Here is a 17,775-nt window from a genome sequence, read left to right as displayed (position 1 = left end):
AAGCTGGTGACGTCAGCGCCCATGTGACCCGGAAGTAGTCCGTGTAGTGACACCATGGCAGCTAGAGGGCCCCGAGGAAGCAACATGGCGACCTGTCTATGTGTTACCCGCTAAGGCCTATAGCCAGCAGCTGTGATCCGGTTGCCGGGGGAAACTTGCCGCCGATTTCACCGTGGGACCTCGTCTCGCTGTAGGACAGGACGGATCCGGCTGAACATGTGAGATCACGGTATAGACGTGGCCAGCTCGCCTGCTCCGGCTCCATCATTGTGTCTGCGCTCGTGTTATTATGGGGCTGAAGTGTCAGTAATCCCTGTGTGTTATTATAGGATTACTGTCACTGTGTATGGACAGCTGTGAGGTGATATGTAGTATGTGACAGCCTGATCATAGGTGTAATACAGGCAGCTGAGGTCACTGCTGTAACTGAAGAGAAGTAGGGACTGGGATCAGTATAATTTAGCATGGGAGGTAATGCTGTAACTAGAGAGAAGCAGGGACTGGGATCAGTATAATCTACCATGGGACGTCATGCTGTGACTATAGAGAAGCAGGGGCTGGGATCAGTATAATACTTTATAGCATGGGAGGTAATGCTGTAACTGAAGAGAAGCAGGGACTGGGGCCAGTATAATACTTGCAGCATGGGAGGTAATGCTGTCACTGAGGAGAAGCAGGGGCTGGGATCAGTATAATACTTTATAGCATGGGAGGTAATGCTGTAACTATAGAGAAGCAGGGGCTGGGATCAGTATACTACTTTATAGCATGGGAGGTAATGATGTAACTATAGAGAAGCAGGGACTGGGATCAGTATAATACTTCCAGCATGGGAGGTAATGCTGTAACTATAGAGAAGCAGGGACTGCGATCAGTATTATACTTCCAGCATGGGAGGTAATGCTGTAACTATAGAGAAGCAGGGACTGGGATCAGTATAATCTAGCATGGGAGGTAATGCTGTAACTATAGAGAAGCAGGGGCTGGGATCAGTATAATACTTTATAGCATGGGAGGTAATGCTGTAACTATAGAGAAGCAGGGACTGGGATCAGTATAATCTAGCATGGGAGGTAATGCTGTAACTGGAGAGAAGCAGGAACTGGGATCAGTATAATCTAGCATGGGAGGTAATGCTGTAACTAGAGAGAAGCAGGGACTGGGATCAGTATAATCTAGCATGGCACGTCATGCTGTGACTGGAGAGAAGCAAGGACTGGGATCAGTATAATCTAGCATGGGCCGTCATGCTGTGACTAAAGAGAAGCAGGGATTGGGATCAGTATAATACTTCCAGCATGGGAGGTAATGCTGTAACTATAGAGAAGCAGGGACTGGGATCAGTATAATACTTCCAGCATGGTAAGTAATGCTGTAACTGGAGAGAAGCAGGGACAGGGATCAGTATAATCTAGCATGGGAGGTAATGCTGTAACTGGAGAGAAGCAGGGACAGGGATCAGTATAATCTAGCATGGGGGGTAATGCTGTAACTGAAGAGAAGCAGGGGCTGGGATCAGTATAATACTTCCAGCATAGGAGGTAATGCTGTAACTATAGAGAAGCAGGGACAGGGATCAGTATAATACTTTATAGCCTGCCCATTGTACTATATATCTACCACGTATGATGACTGATCGCACGGTTATTCCACCCCCTCTCTATCTGCCATCACCATCACATTTGGATGTGGACCTTTTGCATCTGGCGTCCCATCTGTGTCCCCTGAGGATAAGCAGAGACATGGCATCTGTAGACCAAGGAGTATGTGGATTTTCCATGTAATAAAAGCGTTCTTTGATCGGGCACCTGTGGGACAGATATGAGATACGTAGGATGAGTTGTCATTCAGTGTTTCCCCTTTCTAAATACCAAGACACCTCCTACCCCTATGGGGCTGTAAAACTAAGCAGGATTGTCGTTCAGGGTTATGGGAATGGGCTGTCTGCAGTTTGGAGCTGGCAACCCTATAAAAAGTCAGCGAGTGGGCCATATATATCGCAGGTATCAAACTCAGGCCCTCCAGCTATTCTAAAACTACAATTCCCAACATGCCTGGCTGCTAAAGCTTTGGCTGTCCAGGCATGATGGAAATTGTAGTCTTGCAACAGCTGGAGGGCCTGAGTTTGACACTTCTTATATACTGTATATCTAGTGTCAGTCATGCAGTGTGTAAATCTTTAAAAAAAACACATTGTTTAAAGGAAATCTGTCTAAACTACTAACATTGCTAGACAGCTGGTAAGTGTAAGGGGACACGTTTTACCTTTCATATATTTGTCTGTGCTTCCAGAGTATTCAAAAATCCTTTTATTCTTCAGTAAAAGGCAGAGAGCGTCGGGAGCGGACATGCACACGCCCTCCTATTCACTCACTGCAGGACACTGAGCACGGCGGGATTCCGTGGCGGAGAGCTATTTACTCAGTGTGAACTGGGCCTAAGCTTGTCTGCCATCAGTGTCCAAGAGGTGGCAGATCTTTAACCTAAAGTTTCACCGCTGTAAGTCTTTTGGAGATCACATAAGCGACGGACATAATATCTCATGAGTCACTATGTGACTGCGGCCGTGTACATGCGCCAGCTGTAGCCAGGGACAATATTAATGTGGTGTATATCTGTGTGCATAGTGCTCAGCCCAGCGGATCTGTGCCTTCATTTGGTGATCAGTTGTCTTAGCACCTGGACGTATATATAGTGTAGTGTTCCTTAGTCGTGTACTGTACGAGAATAACTTTTTTTGCTTCTTGTGTTACAGACTGGAGCTTGAATCCTCATAGCAATCATGGATGACTTCAGCTCTATCAGCCTCCTGTCATTGGCTATGCTGGTGGGCTGCTATGTGTCCGGAATAATCCCGCTAGCAGTTAACTTCTCAGAGGTATGGTTACTCCTTGTTGTGAATATTATTTGTGCCACATTTCAGTTCATATATATATATTATGTGTGTGTGTAAATATATATATATAATGTGTATGTTTTTATATATATATATATATATATATATATATATATATATATATATATATATATATATAATATGTGTGTGTATGTGTACATATATACATATATACACATACACATTATATATACACATATATACATACACACACATATATTATATTATACACACACACATACACATTATATATATATATATATATATATACACATATTATATAATGTGTATGTGTGTGTGTATAATATAATATATGTGTGTGTATGTATATATGTGTATATATAATGTGTATGTGTATATATGTACACATACACACACATATAATATACAAGAACAAAGAGAAAGGCACTTACCAGCTTGTGTAAAGTCGTTTCTTTATTGCCCCCGCCCCCCCCCCCCCCCACAAACACACACAGCACCTGCAGAGAGAGCACCCACTGACACTGCGCTGCAACAGTAATGGCTGCCTGTCCTCATGAGATGCTATCCATATTTGATAAGCAGGGGTCTGACTTTCTGCACCTGCTGATTATAAATTAATTATTTATACCTATTAATTATACTTAAATTAATTATACCTTTCTGCCATACCATAGTGACAGCCCTGGTGACACTCATCATAGTCTTCAGTTTGGGACAGGTTTGGCTTATCTCGCACAGCGGTGGGTGACTGCGATAGCTCTTCAGGTTTGACCTGTTCTGCAGGTTCTTGTGTTGGCGGAAGTCTTGCAGTCTTGCAGATCTAGATTATTTAGAGACAAGGCCATACATAAGAATGGCATGATTTAGGGGTTTAGGTTTTGTTTGGTCACACAAATACTTGTCCGATCCTGTTTGCTGTAGGTTCCAAAGTCCTAGTCTGTGTCTTTGGTCTGAATGGGATTCTTTCCATTCTTGACACAGTACTCTCTGCTGCCACCGCTGTCCATGTCAGGAACTGTCCAGAGCAGTAACAAATTCTCATAGAAAACCTCTCCTGCTTTGGACAGTTCCTGACATGGACAGAAGTGGCAGCAGAGAGCACTGTGTCAGACTGGAAAGAATACACCACTTCATGGAGGACATACAGCAGCTGATAAGTACTGGAAGACTGGAGATTTTCAAATAGAAGTAATTTACAAGTCTGTATAACCTAAACCAGTTGATTTGAAAGAAAGAAATTGGCTGGTGTACCCCTTTAAAGTGCATGTTCCACTTCATAAACTTATGACTTGTCCTAGAGACCAGCAAAATTTTGAATCATACTACCACCAATCCCCAGAATGGAAAAGGGGGCATAGTGAAGTGCTGCTCTTCCCTGCCCTGTGTATGTAACAAACTTTGTAGGAGTATGTCTCGGCCACACAATCAGAATTGGAAGAGAACGCATTTAGCACTTACATCTAGCATTTTCTGGGGGTCTCGGCATAGAGACCCATACTGATCAAAACTGTTCACATCTCTACAACATTTGTGAAGGGACAGTGCCCATTGAAATAGATGCTATTGGCAGTGCTACCATCTGTTTTTTGCAGATAAGTGTAAGGATGGCCAAAGTTGAAATTGCTGTTTGTGCATTTCACTGATTTCCACTGGTTTTAGTGAAAACCTTAAGGCCCTATTACACGAGACTATTGTCAGCCTTTACCCTGTATTGTCTCCTGCCAGACAATATGGTAATATAACAGGATAGCTTTGATCCTGGTCATTCCCATTGTTTTTCATCTATTGCCCAAAGTATTTGTCAGCGGCTCATTCATTACTCTATAGAAATCACAGGTGTGTTTGACTAACAATTCTGTAGAGGTAGATTTGTTCTTTTGAGCTGTCTTCTGGTATTAAAGGGGAACTCCAGATAAGAAAAACTTGTTTTCTATTAAAAGGACAATAAAAGTTATATAGATGTGTCTATACAATCTATTACTATATCTGTACAGTTCTGAGACACTGGTAGCTGATAAAAATCCAGGGAGTGAAAAAAAATTGCCTCTGTGTCAATCCACTCCTTCTGCTATCCCACCTTAGGAGACAAATATTCCATGCCTCTGTCTCACATTGTGTGTGTTTGCTGAGGACAGGCTGATGATGCAGGCAGGAAGCAGGGTGTGATGTCACAGGTGGCACAGCTGGATCCCCTGAGTGATTCACCATCTCTGACCGGCCAGAAGCAGGTGTTGCACTGATTTCACTGATTGTGATGGGTGGGGGACTGTGATGATCAGCTGAGGGAAAGCATTGCATTCTGGGAACTGCTCAACCAGGAAGGAGTTCCCCTTTAAAGGCGGGGTTAAAAAATGGTGGGTCGTCCTGGTTCTGCAGTATAGCAGGATTCTGGCAGGCTTTTAGGTAGCTTAAATTCTCTTGGAGACTGAATTAAATTTACTCAGTGCTTTATGCATTTCACTAGGCAGTGAGCCATGAGCTGTCAGCGTCTTCTCTTACTTGCATAGTGCATGAAATACTGGGCTTCTCTACAGCAATCTTGTGGGATAATAAGCTGGGGGCACCTTACTCCAAATCGAGAGACAGAACCTGAGGCCTTTAATCATGGTACAAATCATGTCCTAATGGTCAGACTCAGCATTCCTGGTGAAATGGAACGGGCTGACTTACACCCAAATCTGCTGGACGCGTCAGATTGTTTTGTCCCGTATAAATATCTTTTAGGATAAAAAAAAAAGAAAATTCTGTTCTTAAAACCCTTTAATTTTTTGGCTCATTGTACAGTGTTTGCACATTTCTTGTAGACTCACTTTATGTCATTCTGATTTTTAGGAACGTTTAAAGCTGGTGACTGTGCTGGGTGCAGGGCTCCTTTGTGGAACTGCACTAGCGGTCATTGTACCAGAAGGTGTCCATGCTCTCTACGAAGAGGCGCTAGAAGGTTGGTGTCAATCAATAGGGTTTTTTTTTTTTTTTTTTTTTAACTCTTGAGCAAGCAAGAATATTTTGCAATATGTCCTGTTGTATTTTTTTTTTTTTATTTGACTTGATTGGAACTTTTTATTTTTGCTAAATACGTCAGGGAGTGAAATGCACCGTTGTGAGTTCTTCAGCCCCTCAAGACCCCGACTAAATAAAAGTTTTGACGTGTCTCTGTCATGTGTCAACATTTTTGTTTATGACAGGGATACGTTAAAGGGGTATTCCGGTAAATAAAAATGTAAAGAAATTTTAGTCCTCAAAACCTTGTAGTCTATAATCTATAGTGACATAAGGGTATATTCTCTGTCCAATAGGGAAATATGAACAAGGGGTAATAAAAACATACATATGTTTAATCAGGAGGCAGACAACACAATAGGTAAAACAAATACATAAAAATTAGAGATGAGCGAACCTGGAGCATGCTGGAGTCCATCTGAACCTGAACGTTCGGCATTTGATTAGCGGTGGCTGCTGAAGTTGGATAAAGCCCTAAGGCTATGTGGAAAACATGGATATAGTCATTGGCTGTATCCATGTTTTCCAGACAACCTTAGAGCTTTATCCAAGTTCAGGAGCCACCGCTAATCAAATGCTGAACGTTCGGGTTTGGATCGACCCGGTTCGCTCATCTCTAATAAAAATAGTTAAAAATTTCTTGGTTTTACATTTTTTGCCCTTGAAGCAAGGGCTTTTTAAGTTGACCTCGACCCTCTACTGAGACACTCTGAGCTGCACCACTATATGTTGATTTTGTGGTAAATAAAAATTGTTTATTTTTCACATTTCTATAACTGTTTATTATAACTTTAATAAAGAGGTAGTGTGGCGAATTTTTTTTTTTTTTTTTTGATGGGTTGTGATCACAAGCAGTTTTGCAGTATACTCCTATTTTAAGTTACGTTTTCTATGTTTCAATCTACGTTATACATACCGCCACTAGGTGTCTGCCTTCCCTTTAAACTGTGGTTCATGCTTCCTCAGTGCTGATGTGCGGTCTTTTGTCTGTTCGAATAAAAGAGACCAAAAACAGTCATAACTCATAGTCATAACTTGGTATTGATTGACAGCCGTTTTCCGAGAGCCCACAGTTACATATCACTAATATTGAGCCTCGCTGAATGTCTATTCTAATGTATATTTAGCATTAGAATAGACATTACTCTTGGAGAAGTTGTCTGTGTCACTAGCACTGCATTTGTGGCACAGTGAAGTGTCTTTAGGTCCTGACTAGAGATGAGAGAACCTGGAGCATGCTCGAGTCCATCCGAACCCGAACTTTCGGCATTTGATTAGCGGTGGCTGCTGAACTTGGATAAAGCCCTAAGGCTATGTGGAAAACATAGATATAGTCATTGGCTGTATCCATGTTTCCAGACAACCTTAGAGCTTTATCCAAGTCCAGCAGCCCCCGCTAATCAAATACCGAACGTTCGGCTTCAGATGGACTCGAACCCGAACCCGGTTTGCTCATCTCTAGTCCTGACCTAAAATCATCGGCCATTGACCGTGCATGGCTACTTGCAATAGCGATGCACGGCTGACAATTGTGTGTGTGTGTGTGTGTGTAAAAAATAAATAAATAAATAAAGTTCATACGTACCTTACCTCGCTCTGTGGTATCTTGTCTTCTGCCCGCAGCCTATGTTGGATCTGCAGAGCCCGTTTCTGAAGTGACAGGCCGCTTAGCCAACCTCTGGCTGTCACAAGTATCGCTAAATGCAGCAGCTCTAGCTGTATATAACTATGCTGGGACAGGGCTTGTGCTATGCTGCCAGTTAAATATTTTACTTTTTTTTTTTTAAGGCAGCGTTCACATCTACTACATTCGCAACAGATTTCATGCTGCAATATGCGGGACAGTTATGCTCTATGTCTCCGCATTCACACATTGGATTTTTAGTCTGCTGCGAGAATGCAGCCACATCCTACATAACTAATCATCTGTCGGGCCTTTAAACAAGATAATACATTACCTTCCCGCACTCCCGTCATCTTCTCCAGCAACCGGGTCCCTGACATCCTGCTCAGCCAATCAGTACATTGCGGTGGGTTAGTACACTGTTTGGTTGAGTGGGATGTCAGTGACCTGGGAGCCAGAGAAGCAGACGGGAGCGCGGGAAGGTAATGTATTATAAAGCCCCGGCAGATGATTAGTTAACTAGGATGTGGCTGTATTCTCGCAGCAGACTGAAAATTCACTGCGAGAATGCAGAGCCGCATGGCATAACTGTACCGCATATCGCAGCGGATTTCGTTGTGAGACCATATAGTTACATGTTACTAATTTATATAACTATATAAAAGAAGTTTATCAACAGGATTCCCCTGTAATCCTCCCTTATAATCCTGGACTGAAAGTATATCAGCTAGTTATCCCCCTAACTGCTCAGGGAGTTCAGATTACTCTACAGTCTAGTTGCTAGGTCTTCTTAAGTAGACTTATGCCGCTAAATATTTTCTATTTTTTATTTTTTATTTTTTTTTTTTTAGCAAAACACCATGAACTGGAAAGCCCAAAAGTGAAGGAAGCAGAGACTGGACCTGAAGTCTCCTCAGTCCATGAACATGATCATGCTAAACTCCATGCTTACATCGGGGTGTCCCTGGTATTGGGCTTTGTCTTCATGTTGCTGGTGGATCAGATTGGCAGCTCTCATATGCACGCCTCTACAGATGGTGAGCGCTGTTGGGATTGGCATGGCTACAGCACTCCTGTTCTTGAGCGTTTGACTGATTTCCTTTCTTTCTTAGACCCAGAGGCAGCCAGAGCGGCCACTTCTAAGATCACCACCACCCTGGGTCTTGTAGTGCATGCTGCAGGTAAGGAGAAATTCAGTGCAATGTGATACAGAACACTGAACACATTGTTGTGCAGGTATAACTTTTTTTTAATTATTTCCCCAGCTGATGGAGTTGCTCTAGGGGCTGCGGCATCTACATCACAGACTAGTGTGCAGCTTATTGTATTTGTGGCAATCATGCTGCATAAGGTAAATGTTTCCACCTCCTTATTTGCCCTCGACGTTTATCTGCTTATAGATGTTAATTTTACAGCAGACAGAGGCAGGGGGTAACAAAGCGCTACTTACTTCTCCCTGTGCCTCTGCAGCGCCACGTCACAGGCTCTGGAACCCCTATTGGAGCTTATTTTCCCCTGAGTTCCAATGTAGTCATGACTTGGGGGAAAAAACCCAACCTGGCTGATGGATTGCCTGCTCAGCCAATTAGTGACTGCAGTGGTGTCCTGCCTGACAGAGAAATAAGGCAGTGCTGCGGAGGCACAGGGAGAGGTGAGTAGAGCTTGTTTATGTTACTTTATGCCTGCTGGAAAATTACCATTTTCTCCAGACGTCTCTTTTAAACTTCACTGGTAATTTAAGACAGCGAAAGGGTCAAATTTTATTGAAATGACAGGTCCACTTTAACATGACAGTACCTTAAAACCCATACATAGATCTGCTATATGCACAATACACACCCAGCTCTACTGCATTATTCACGCTCTGCTACATAAACATCCACAGAGACACACATCTCTTCTACATGATCATACACAAACAGCAGTGCTCCATACAGACAGACACATACACATATTTTAATATAGATCGTCCCTGCTGACAGTATCTGGACTGTACATTCCTCACAGTCATGTCAGTAATCACATGACTGTCACATCACTAAGGGTCCTGCAGGGTTTTCTGCTCGTTCTAAATAAGTTCTCAGATGGGGCTTCTACATGTAGGACATTAGGGAAGCAGTCTGACACTGTCAGGTTACTTATAATAAATAAATAAATATATATATATATAGAGAGAGAGAGAGAATCTTTCCAGACAGATGTAACTAAGAAATGGCTGAAGATTAAAGCTCCTATTCCTTATTCTGTTGAATAACTGCAACAAGTGTTTTTTTTTGTTTGTTTTTTTTACATATTGATATATTTTTTTTTCTATAGGCTCCAGCTGCATTTGGTTTGGTTTCTTTCCTTATGCACGCAGGGTTAGAGCGTAACCGCATCCGAAAGCATTTGCTTGTATTTGCACTAGCAGCTCCTGTACTATCCATGTTGACATACTTGGGATTAAGTAAGGTAAGCCAACTGGGAAATAAGTGTTTAGCATGTTGCTTTTTGTAATATTCAAGTCAGTAACCATATTGTATGATGTTTGTTAGACTCTCAGTATCTATCTATCTATTATATATCGCTATATATATAATTTTCTATATAGTCTATATATTGTCTGTAAGGCTATGTTCACACTATGTTAATTATTATTTGTTGTTGGCCATGTCAGATGAGGGACGTTGTTTTTCATCGGACCAACACTGGATTATTCTCCGGATGAGCATTATTTAAAAATCATTGCAATCCAGCCACCGTATGGATGTGACTGAGAATCGGTTAAGCATTGCTTCTCAGTCACACTACCGGCACAATACAGCCACACTGCGTGTGAACTGTCAATTATTTCCTGGCGCTGTTTGGAAACAACGTTCGGAAATAATTGACAGGTCAATTATTTCCACAGCCATATTGTTCGATACACTGTGTGAACAATGGGTGTTGTTTCAGTTGATTTTCTATGCTGTTCTTTTTTTCTTTTTTTTTTTAATGACAAGAATGACCGTTATTTTAATCAGCAACAACGGCCATTATCGCCTAAAGTGTATTAAATATGCATTAATATATTTTTACACTCTTACACTTTCACAGTTACCCTAGAAGTGGCATAAAAAGTCACATAAAATATATAATGACGGCGTATATTATGTTTCCCAGGAGCTCGTCAAATAACGTGACCATGTGTTCTCTTCACAGAGCAGTAAAGAGGCGCTCTCGGAGGTTAACGCTACAGGAGTTGCTATGCTCTTCTCTGCCGGGACGTTCCTCTATGTAGCCACAGTCCATGTACTTCCCGAAGTTGGCGGAATGGGACACAGCCACAAACCAGAGTCAGGCGCTGCTAAAGGACTGAGCCGCACAGAAGTACTTGCCTTAGTCGTGGGATGTTTAATACCTTTGGTCTTATCTATAGGACATCAACACTAGTCCAAGTCTATGTGTTCCTAAACTGATTACACTGGACAAACGCGAGGACTCTCTAAGACCGATGTCTGTTATAAAGAATTATTGTGTAGTTGGAAAGGACTTTAATGGAAGTGGCAAATCCTGCTGGGGTGATTTTTCTTGTCTTACAGTTCAGTGACATCCAGACTTTCACCCTGTATATACATGTGTTCTGTTTTTTTAAATAATCGATCTGTGGCTATTGTTTGGGATACTGTTCATTCAGGATAATTTAGAGATGATATCAAGGAAACGGATAAACTACAGATTCTCTTATACAGATTTTATTTCCTTAAATTTTATTGTAAGATACACAACATCCTCCCTTCACATGGATTCCTGATTGCTCTAAGCTTTAGTCTTTATAGGGGAACTATGAGCCTTAGGCTGGGTTCACTCTACGTTTTTGCAATCCGTTTTTATAATCCGTTTTTTGCACAAAAATGGATGAAAAAACGGATGCAACTGTGTGCATCTTTTTTGATCCGTTTTTCCATTGACTTCCATTATATATAAAAAAAAAATTTTTTTTTTTTTTTTTTTTTTTTTTTTAGCGTACCCAAAAATGTGGTTGACCTCATTTTTTGTGTCCGTAAAAAAAACCGGGTCCATTATTATTTGAGACGAGTCGATCCGAACCCGAACGTTCGGTATTGGATTAGCTGGGGCTGCTGAACTTGGATAAAGCTCTAAGGTTGTCTGGAAAACATGGATACAGCCAATGACTATATCCATGATTTCCACATAGCCTTAGGGCTTTATCCAACTTCAGCAGCCACCGCTAATCAAATGCCGAAAGTTCGGGTTCGGATCGACTCGAGCATGCTCCAGGTTCGCTCATCTCTAGTTATAATAATAATGGAAGTCAATGGAAACAATTGCATCTGTTTTTTTCATCAGTTTTTTGCACAAAAAAAAACGGATTGCAAAAACGTAGTGTGAACCCAGCCTTAGCATGGATGTGCCATGGATTAACCAGCATGCTCAGGGCTTCCTCCATGCTTTGTTCCTACAATAATCGAAAATAGCTGCAGCACCTCCACTTGAATAGATATTTTACATGAAGACAGGGCTGACAGGCTCTTGCCATATATTATAATCTGTTCCATGATTTAGGCTTTGCCATCTAGCATAGAGAGAGAAGCCTACAAACGTTGCCGTAGGCCACTCCCTCCATACTAGAACCCCAAGCATCAATGAAGAAATAGATTATAATGTATTGTAAGTACCTGTTCCAACCTTACACCAGGTTTGTTGTATATAAGCAACACATAAAGGTGATCCTGAAATTATATGAATAAATGGACAACGGGGTGTTACCCTTCTACTTGTCAATTGGGTGTGTTTTTACACAGTATAACATTATTGGCATGGATTGTACAGTGTCAGTCCCATTTTTTTAAAGGGTTCATCCTATAACATTATCTGATCAGGGTGGGTCCATCACCCGGACCCAAGTCTCCTATCAGATCATATGCATGTCGCCGCTCCGTTCATTCTGCCGTAGATAGCATAGTACAGTTTTCAGCTATTTTTGTAGCTTCCACCGGGGACCCCATACCTGAGAATATGGTGAGGGTGGTTCCTGCAGTTTGACCCCCTGCAATTACATGGGCGATCAGTTGTAATCTCTTTAATGTGGGGGAGTAATAGCAGAGGAACGGCATAACATAAGAAAAGATTCTTCCACTTTTTTTGTAAGGATTGCAAGTATTTTCTGAAAGACTTATCGAGAAAGCTGACAAATCCTCTTTATACGTGAGTAATTCTGTCATGTAAGGGTATGTTCACACTGAGTAAAAGCGGCAGAATTCCGCAATGGAGCCAGAATCACGCCTAGCTCAGTGTCACACAGTGTCTCTACAGGATGGCTCGTGCACCTCCGCTTCTGTCGCTCTCTGAGATGTCATCATGAGCCATCCCATAGAGACAATGAGGCACTTTTACTCAATGTGAACATACCCCAATAAGGTAAGTGGGAGACAGTTTGTCAGAGTAATATTAGTATTATCCCCACCTCTACCATTACAGTTAAACCGGTTATTTCAGGGCGATAAGATGTCCCATTGTCACCCCAGTGTTTTACATGAAGTGTTTCCCTGATGATGACTTGTCAGTGTTTTATAGGTGAGCATTGTCTGTCCTGCCCAAGTCCATTATGTTTGTAGGGAATAACATTTTGGGTGGCAATTTATCAACTTTCTTTCTCTACCATTGCAGTTGTGAGTCTCTCGTCCTTGTCATGTCATGGTCGATCTTGTGTCCGGATACGCTTGCCCCAGGTCTCCCTTTCTTGGTTACTGATTGGTTGTCTTTGGCGTACATCCTGATTTGGCATCATTGACACTTTTTAATCTTATAACAAAACAACCAATAACCTAAGTACAGCATAGAAAACGAATAACCTGGCTGTACTAGGTGACCGAACCAGTTTTCTAGAGTCCGGTCTTTCTCTCTGGTGGCATTAGTTTGTATTTTATGGCTCAGTGCTTACTATGTGTGGCAGTCATTTGTTGATGCTCGTGTCTCCTTATACGTTCAAAAAACGTTTTTCAGGTACAACTGCTTTCCTTCTCCGTTTTCCATGACCTGTTGGTTTTCGATATAGCAGTGTAATACTGTTAGTAGAAGCGGTGTCCTGTGATGTGTTGTATCTAGGTCTATCTGCATACGTTTCACCTCCTCTCGAGCAGGACGCGGACTGAGAACTGGGACATGACAGAAGAGCGTGAATTCTTCGAAAAAACCCTTGAATGCTTTCTGCCTGCATTTACTATTGCTCTGGATTCTATTGACTTACTAATGTGCAATATCGACTGGATCTGTCCAGTGCTGAACCCTGAGGAAGGACGTGAACTCTTGTGAGCAGTATTCCAGAAGGACAAATGCGCTTTGAAAGCTTGAAATTCTCCTTTTGGTTTTCTGGCTATTTCTGGCCAGAAACGTAATTTTTTTTTTTTTAATGTACATGAAATCATTCCAATATTATATGCCTTATTTTCTTTTTTTTCTGTTTAATTGTGAATAGTAAATTGATTTTTAACTCTACATTTTATGTATGTTGTTTACTTGATTAAATGTAAATCATCAAAATAAATGTCTTTCTCTAATTTCTCCCTAGCATAGACTCTCCTTATGAATATCATTTAAAAGGGAACTATTAGCTGGTTAGACGATTCTCACCTGAGAGCTCCCTATTGAGGATATGTGTCCTAGCTTCCTCCTCGGTCCCATCCTGTGTTTTAATGTAGTGCTCTGCCCCATGAGGCTTTCTGGAACACAGCACTGCCCCGCCCGCAGAGCTATGAATCGGCCGGCCCTCTCCACTGATAATCATTAGAAAGGGTGTGCTGGCTGGGGGCAGGGCAGTGCTCCAAACAGTCTTATGGGCAGAGCACTACATTTAAAACTTAATGGGAACAGCACCAAAGATGAAGGTAAGACTTGCCCTTATCCTCAGTGTGCACAATAGTCTAACCTGCTGATTGTTCCCCTTTAATAGAGACTTTACTATTCAGCCTCTTATAATCATTGGCTAGATAGACACAGACTTCTGTCCTGTTATGTTACTAGAGACAAATTTCCCATAACAACAGGCAATGGACAGCTTATTGCAGAGAAGTGATACACAAAATGTTATAGCAGTTTTTCTGTAGTAAGGAGGGTAATTGTTTGGAATGATAGTGACCCTTTAACTTTTCTCTTCTAGAAATTACATTACTTATGTCACTCATACAAAGAAAAGTCTAAACTATTCAGGGTTAATTTAATTATTCATATTAATGGACAAACTGAAGTGGGCAGTAGTGTAGAGTGCTTATATTTGCTCAGGAGTACAGAACATTCAGTGCAGTATAATATCTGCCTAAAAGCATCAAGGAAAAGTACCAAGGACTCCAGTATCTATATTAGTCTCAGCTCACCAGAGCAGTAAGCCTCATAAGGGTGACGGAAACCGAATGTAAATCAGTCCACTGTGCTACATGGACGGTGTGACTATTCTTCCATTTACAGTAGTTAAAGAATTTTTGAGGAGTAAGGTTTCTTATTCCACATGCCGATGGGGGCCTGACCAAGAATGTAAACGAGCGCCGATCTGCTAGATCAGCGCTCATTTACTGGGCCTATTCCACGGCCTGATAATCATTTAGCGAGAGCTGCAGGGACATCGTTACCGATGTCCTTGCAGCCCTTGTTTAAACGCCATACATTACCAAAGCATATTGCAGGTCTTCTCCTGCGCTCCTTCAATCCCAGTGTAACGTGCAGCAGCTGCTTCGGTGTGGCCTGTCTGATCTGACAGACTGCTCAGCCAATCACTGGCCGCGGCGGTCCTGGCCAGTGATTAGCTGAGCGGTCTGTCAGCTAAGACAGGCCGCAGCGAATTTGCTGCAGCGCACATGTCCGGGAGGAAGAAGGAGCGCAGGAGAAGACCTGCACCATGTTTAGGTAAAGTATGGTGTTTATGGAATCGTCGGTCAACCGCAGCGCATCGCTATTCCACGCAGCGATGTGCGGTCAGTGCCCAATGATTTTAGGTTTCAACCTAAATGAACGATTAGCCGATGACACGATCATCGGCTGATCATTCTCTCTATTCCACGAAGCGATAATCGTCCGAATCGGGCCGATTCAGCCTATTATTGCTCCGTGGAATAGGCCCCTATGGGTCCTTTTACACGTACAGATAAATCACTTAAAGTCACTTTTAGTCGTAACTTTTAAAATCTAAATAAACAGTAGATGTGATATAAAGCCAATTTACATTCATTACTTTTTATTCATGTACTTTTTATGCTGTAAAACAAAGCTGTACTTACCAGAAATCCAGGTCCAGTCTCCTGAAGCTTTTTAGTTCTGTGCTGGTTAAAAAATAAAATAGACTAAAATGAAGTTACGGACAGTACAGAGTCACAGCGCAATGTGTCCATCAGTCACATGACTGCCGCCTTTGTGCACTCAGATGACATGGGAAACACTGGACTTCCTGTGTTCAGACTCTTTGGGGAGAAAAAAGAAGTCCGAAAACAGGAAGTGTTTTCCATGATAATTTAAGAAAAAAATAAAAGGAAATTATCAACAGATCAGCAGGCCAAAGCTATTGCACACAGGGAGTTGAGGTTGAAGGTAAGGGCCCTATTCCACCGGACGATTATAGTTCAGATTATCGTTAAATCATTTGAATCTAAAAGATAATCGTTCGGTTGAAATGCAGTTAACGATTAACGACCGAACGAGAAATCGTTGATTGCTTTATAAGACCTGGACCTATTTTTATCGTTGCTCGTTCGCAAAACGTTCGCAAGTCACATTGAATAAGACGTCGTTCGGTCGTTCGCAGTAGATACGAAAGCAATAGAGAAGAAATAGCAAAGAAAAAACAATTGCAAATACGATCATAAGTAACGATTATCGTTCCATGGAAATAAGTGAATGTTTTCAGGTCTTTCGCAATAGCTAATTAACGATTATGCGAACGATAATCATCCGATGAAATAGGGCCCTAAGCCTTCCTTGCAGTTTGTAAATTTATCCTGTGTCTAGTAAGGCCGCTTGGAACACTGAGGGTGGGGCTACGATTATCAGTGGAATGGTTGGTGCTTTAGACGCAGGATTAAACTACGAACTGGAGGATGAAGGTAAGAGACTTACCTTCATCTTCAGCGCCCTGTGCTCAATAGGGACATATCAGCAGGTTAGATTCGTCCAACCTGCTGATAGTTTCCCTTTAAGCAAAGATTTCAAACAGACTGGGTTTTACAGATACATTTCCCAAGCTCTTTTGAAGCACAAAAATGGAGAACATTAAAGACTTAATGCAGTGGTCAGCCAAAGATCAAAGACACATCGTGCTTACTTCCCTTGGAAAATGGAAGATGTGTGCCATCAGCTCAAAGCCAGTGGGACCCAGCTACACCCCCCATCTTTGAAGAAATCTATCCAGAAGTGGTCTTTATAGAAGCATTGATGCTTCCCAATTTTTAATGGTTTCCATTTAGTTTTCATGACGTTTTTCTAGGATTCACACTATTGTCAGTTGTTAAGAAACACCTTCCTGTCCTGCAGACAGAGATGCCATAGTAAGGTACATAGGTGTCCTACTTCATTGGCTGAGGATTAATGGAGTTCCATTTGTGGAATGACAAGCAGAAATAAAAGTTCCACAGCTAGACATTTGGTGTGCCCTGAAGCTGGTTATCAAGAAAAACAAGACCCCTGTCCCTGGGGGGCAATGATGATGGGGCTTAAAAAATTAATGACATGCTGCCAAAGAATCAGACTGAAGCAAATCCTCTCCTGTTTTCTGCAAGCCTGATTGCTCTGATTCATTTAAAAGGAAGGACTAAGAGGGGGAACGATAGACTTGATACAGTAGGACCAGCAGCATTTCTGCTAGATGGAGGCTCCCTGGCAGCGTGGGGTATTGTCACCGCAGCGGTGCAGCACCCTTTGTTTCCATAATGTGTCCTATTGTGTCGCGGCTACAGCTAAACCTCACTTTTGTGCAGAGTACGGCCGGGTTCACGTCCGCTTTGTTTCATCCGTTTGAAATGTAGTTGGACGGCTCCTAGCAAATAGATGGTAAACAGATGCAAATGTTAAAAAAAAATAAAAATTATATATTTTGGATTACTGTTTTTTTTTTTTTTTTTAATGGAAAAAAAAATTTGTATGCGGTCTTTTTTTTCTTCTCTGTTTGAAGAACTGAAAAAAAAATATTTATATTTAAATCTATTAATTTATTTTTATTTATTTATAATTAAATCTATTAATTCACGTTTAAATCTGTTTATTTATTTATATTTAAATCTATTTATATCTATTTGTATTTAAATCTATTAAT

General features: G+C 41.6%; 2 protein-coding genes across 4 annotated transcripts in view; one reads left to right on the top strand and one right to left on the bottom strand.

The window, feature by feature from the left end:
* Positions 1–18: 18 nt before the first annotated feature.
* Positions 19–11,549, top strand: SLC39A9 (solute carrier family 39 member 9). Of its 2 annotated transcripts, none has more exons than XM_069950818.1 (8): positions 19–218; positions 2,756–2,878; positions 5,711–5,819; positions 8,354–8,539; positions 8,615–8,683; positions 8,768–8,853; positions 9,819–9,953; positions 10,683–11,549. In XM_069950818.1, exons 2-8 carry the CDS (start codon positions 2,783–2,785, stop codon positions 10,911–10,913), a joined length of 912 nt encoding a protein of 303 aa, XP_069806919.1. In that variant the 5' UTR covers positions 19–218; positions 2,756–2,782; the 3' UTR covers positions 10,914–11,549. The 2 variants fall into 2 exon arrangements, with proteins under 2 accessions (XP_069806919.1, XP_069806920.1); XM_069950819.1 differs by having other exon boundaries at positions 19–229.
* Positions 1,450–17,775, bottom strand: part of CCDC177 (coiled-coil domain containing 177) — a 67,489-nt gene continuing 51,163 nt past the window's right edge. The window contains exons 3-5 of one of the 2 annotated variants that reach the window (XR_011359570.1): positions 6,795–6,865; positions 3,535–3,698; positions 1,450–1,808 (exon numbers count right to left, since the gene is read on the bottom strand). The gene's annotated coding sequence lies outside the window, so the exon portion shown is untranslated. The remainder of the gene's footprint in view (positions 1,809–3,534; positions 3,699–6,794; positions 6,866–17,775) is intronic. The other variant, XR_011359571.1, reaches the window with a different exon arrangement.

Source organism: Dendropsophus ebraccatus, chromosome 13, assembly GCF_027789765.1.
Source record: "Dendropsophus ebraccatus isolate aDenEbr1 chromosome 13, aDenEbr1.pat, whole genome shotgun sequence".
Taxonomy (NCBI): Eukaryota; Metazoa; Chordata; class Amphibia; order Anura; family Hylidae; genus Dendropsophus; species Dendropsophus ebraccatus.
Note: the sequence above shows the minus strand (reverse complement) of the source record. Positions and strands in the feature narration are given on the sequence as shown.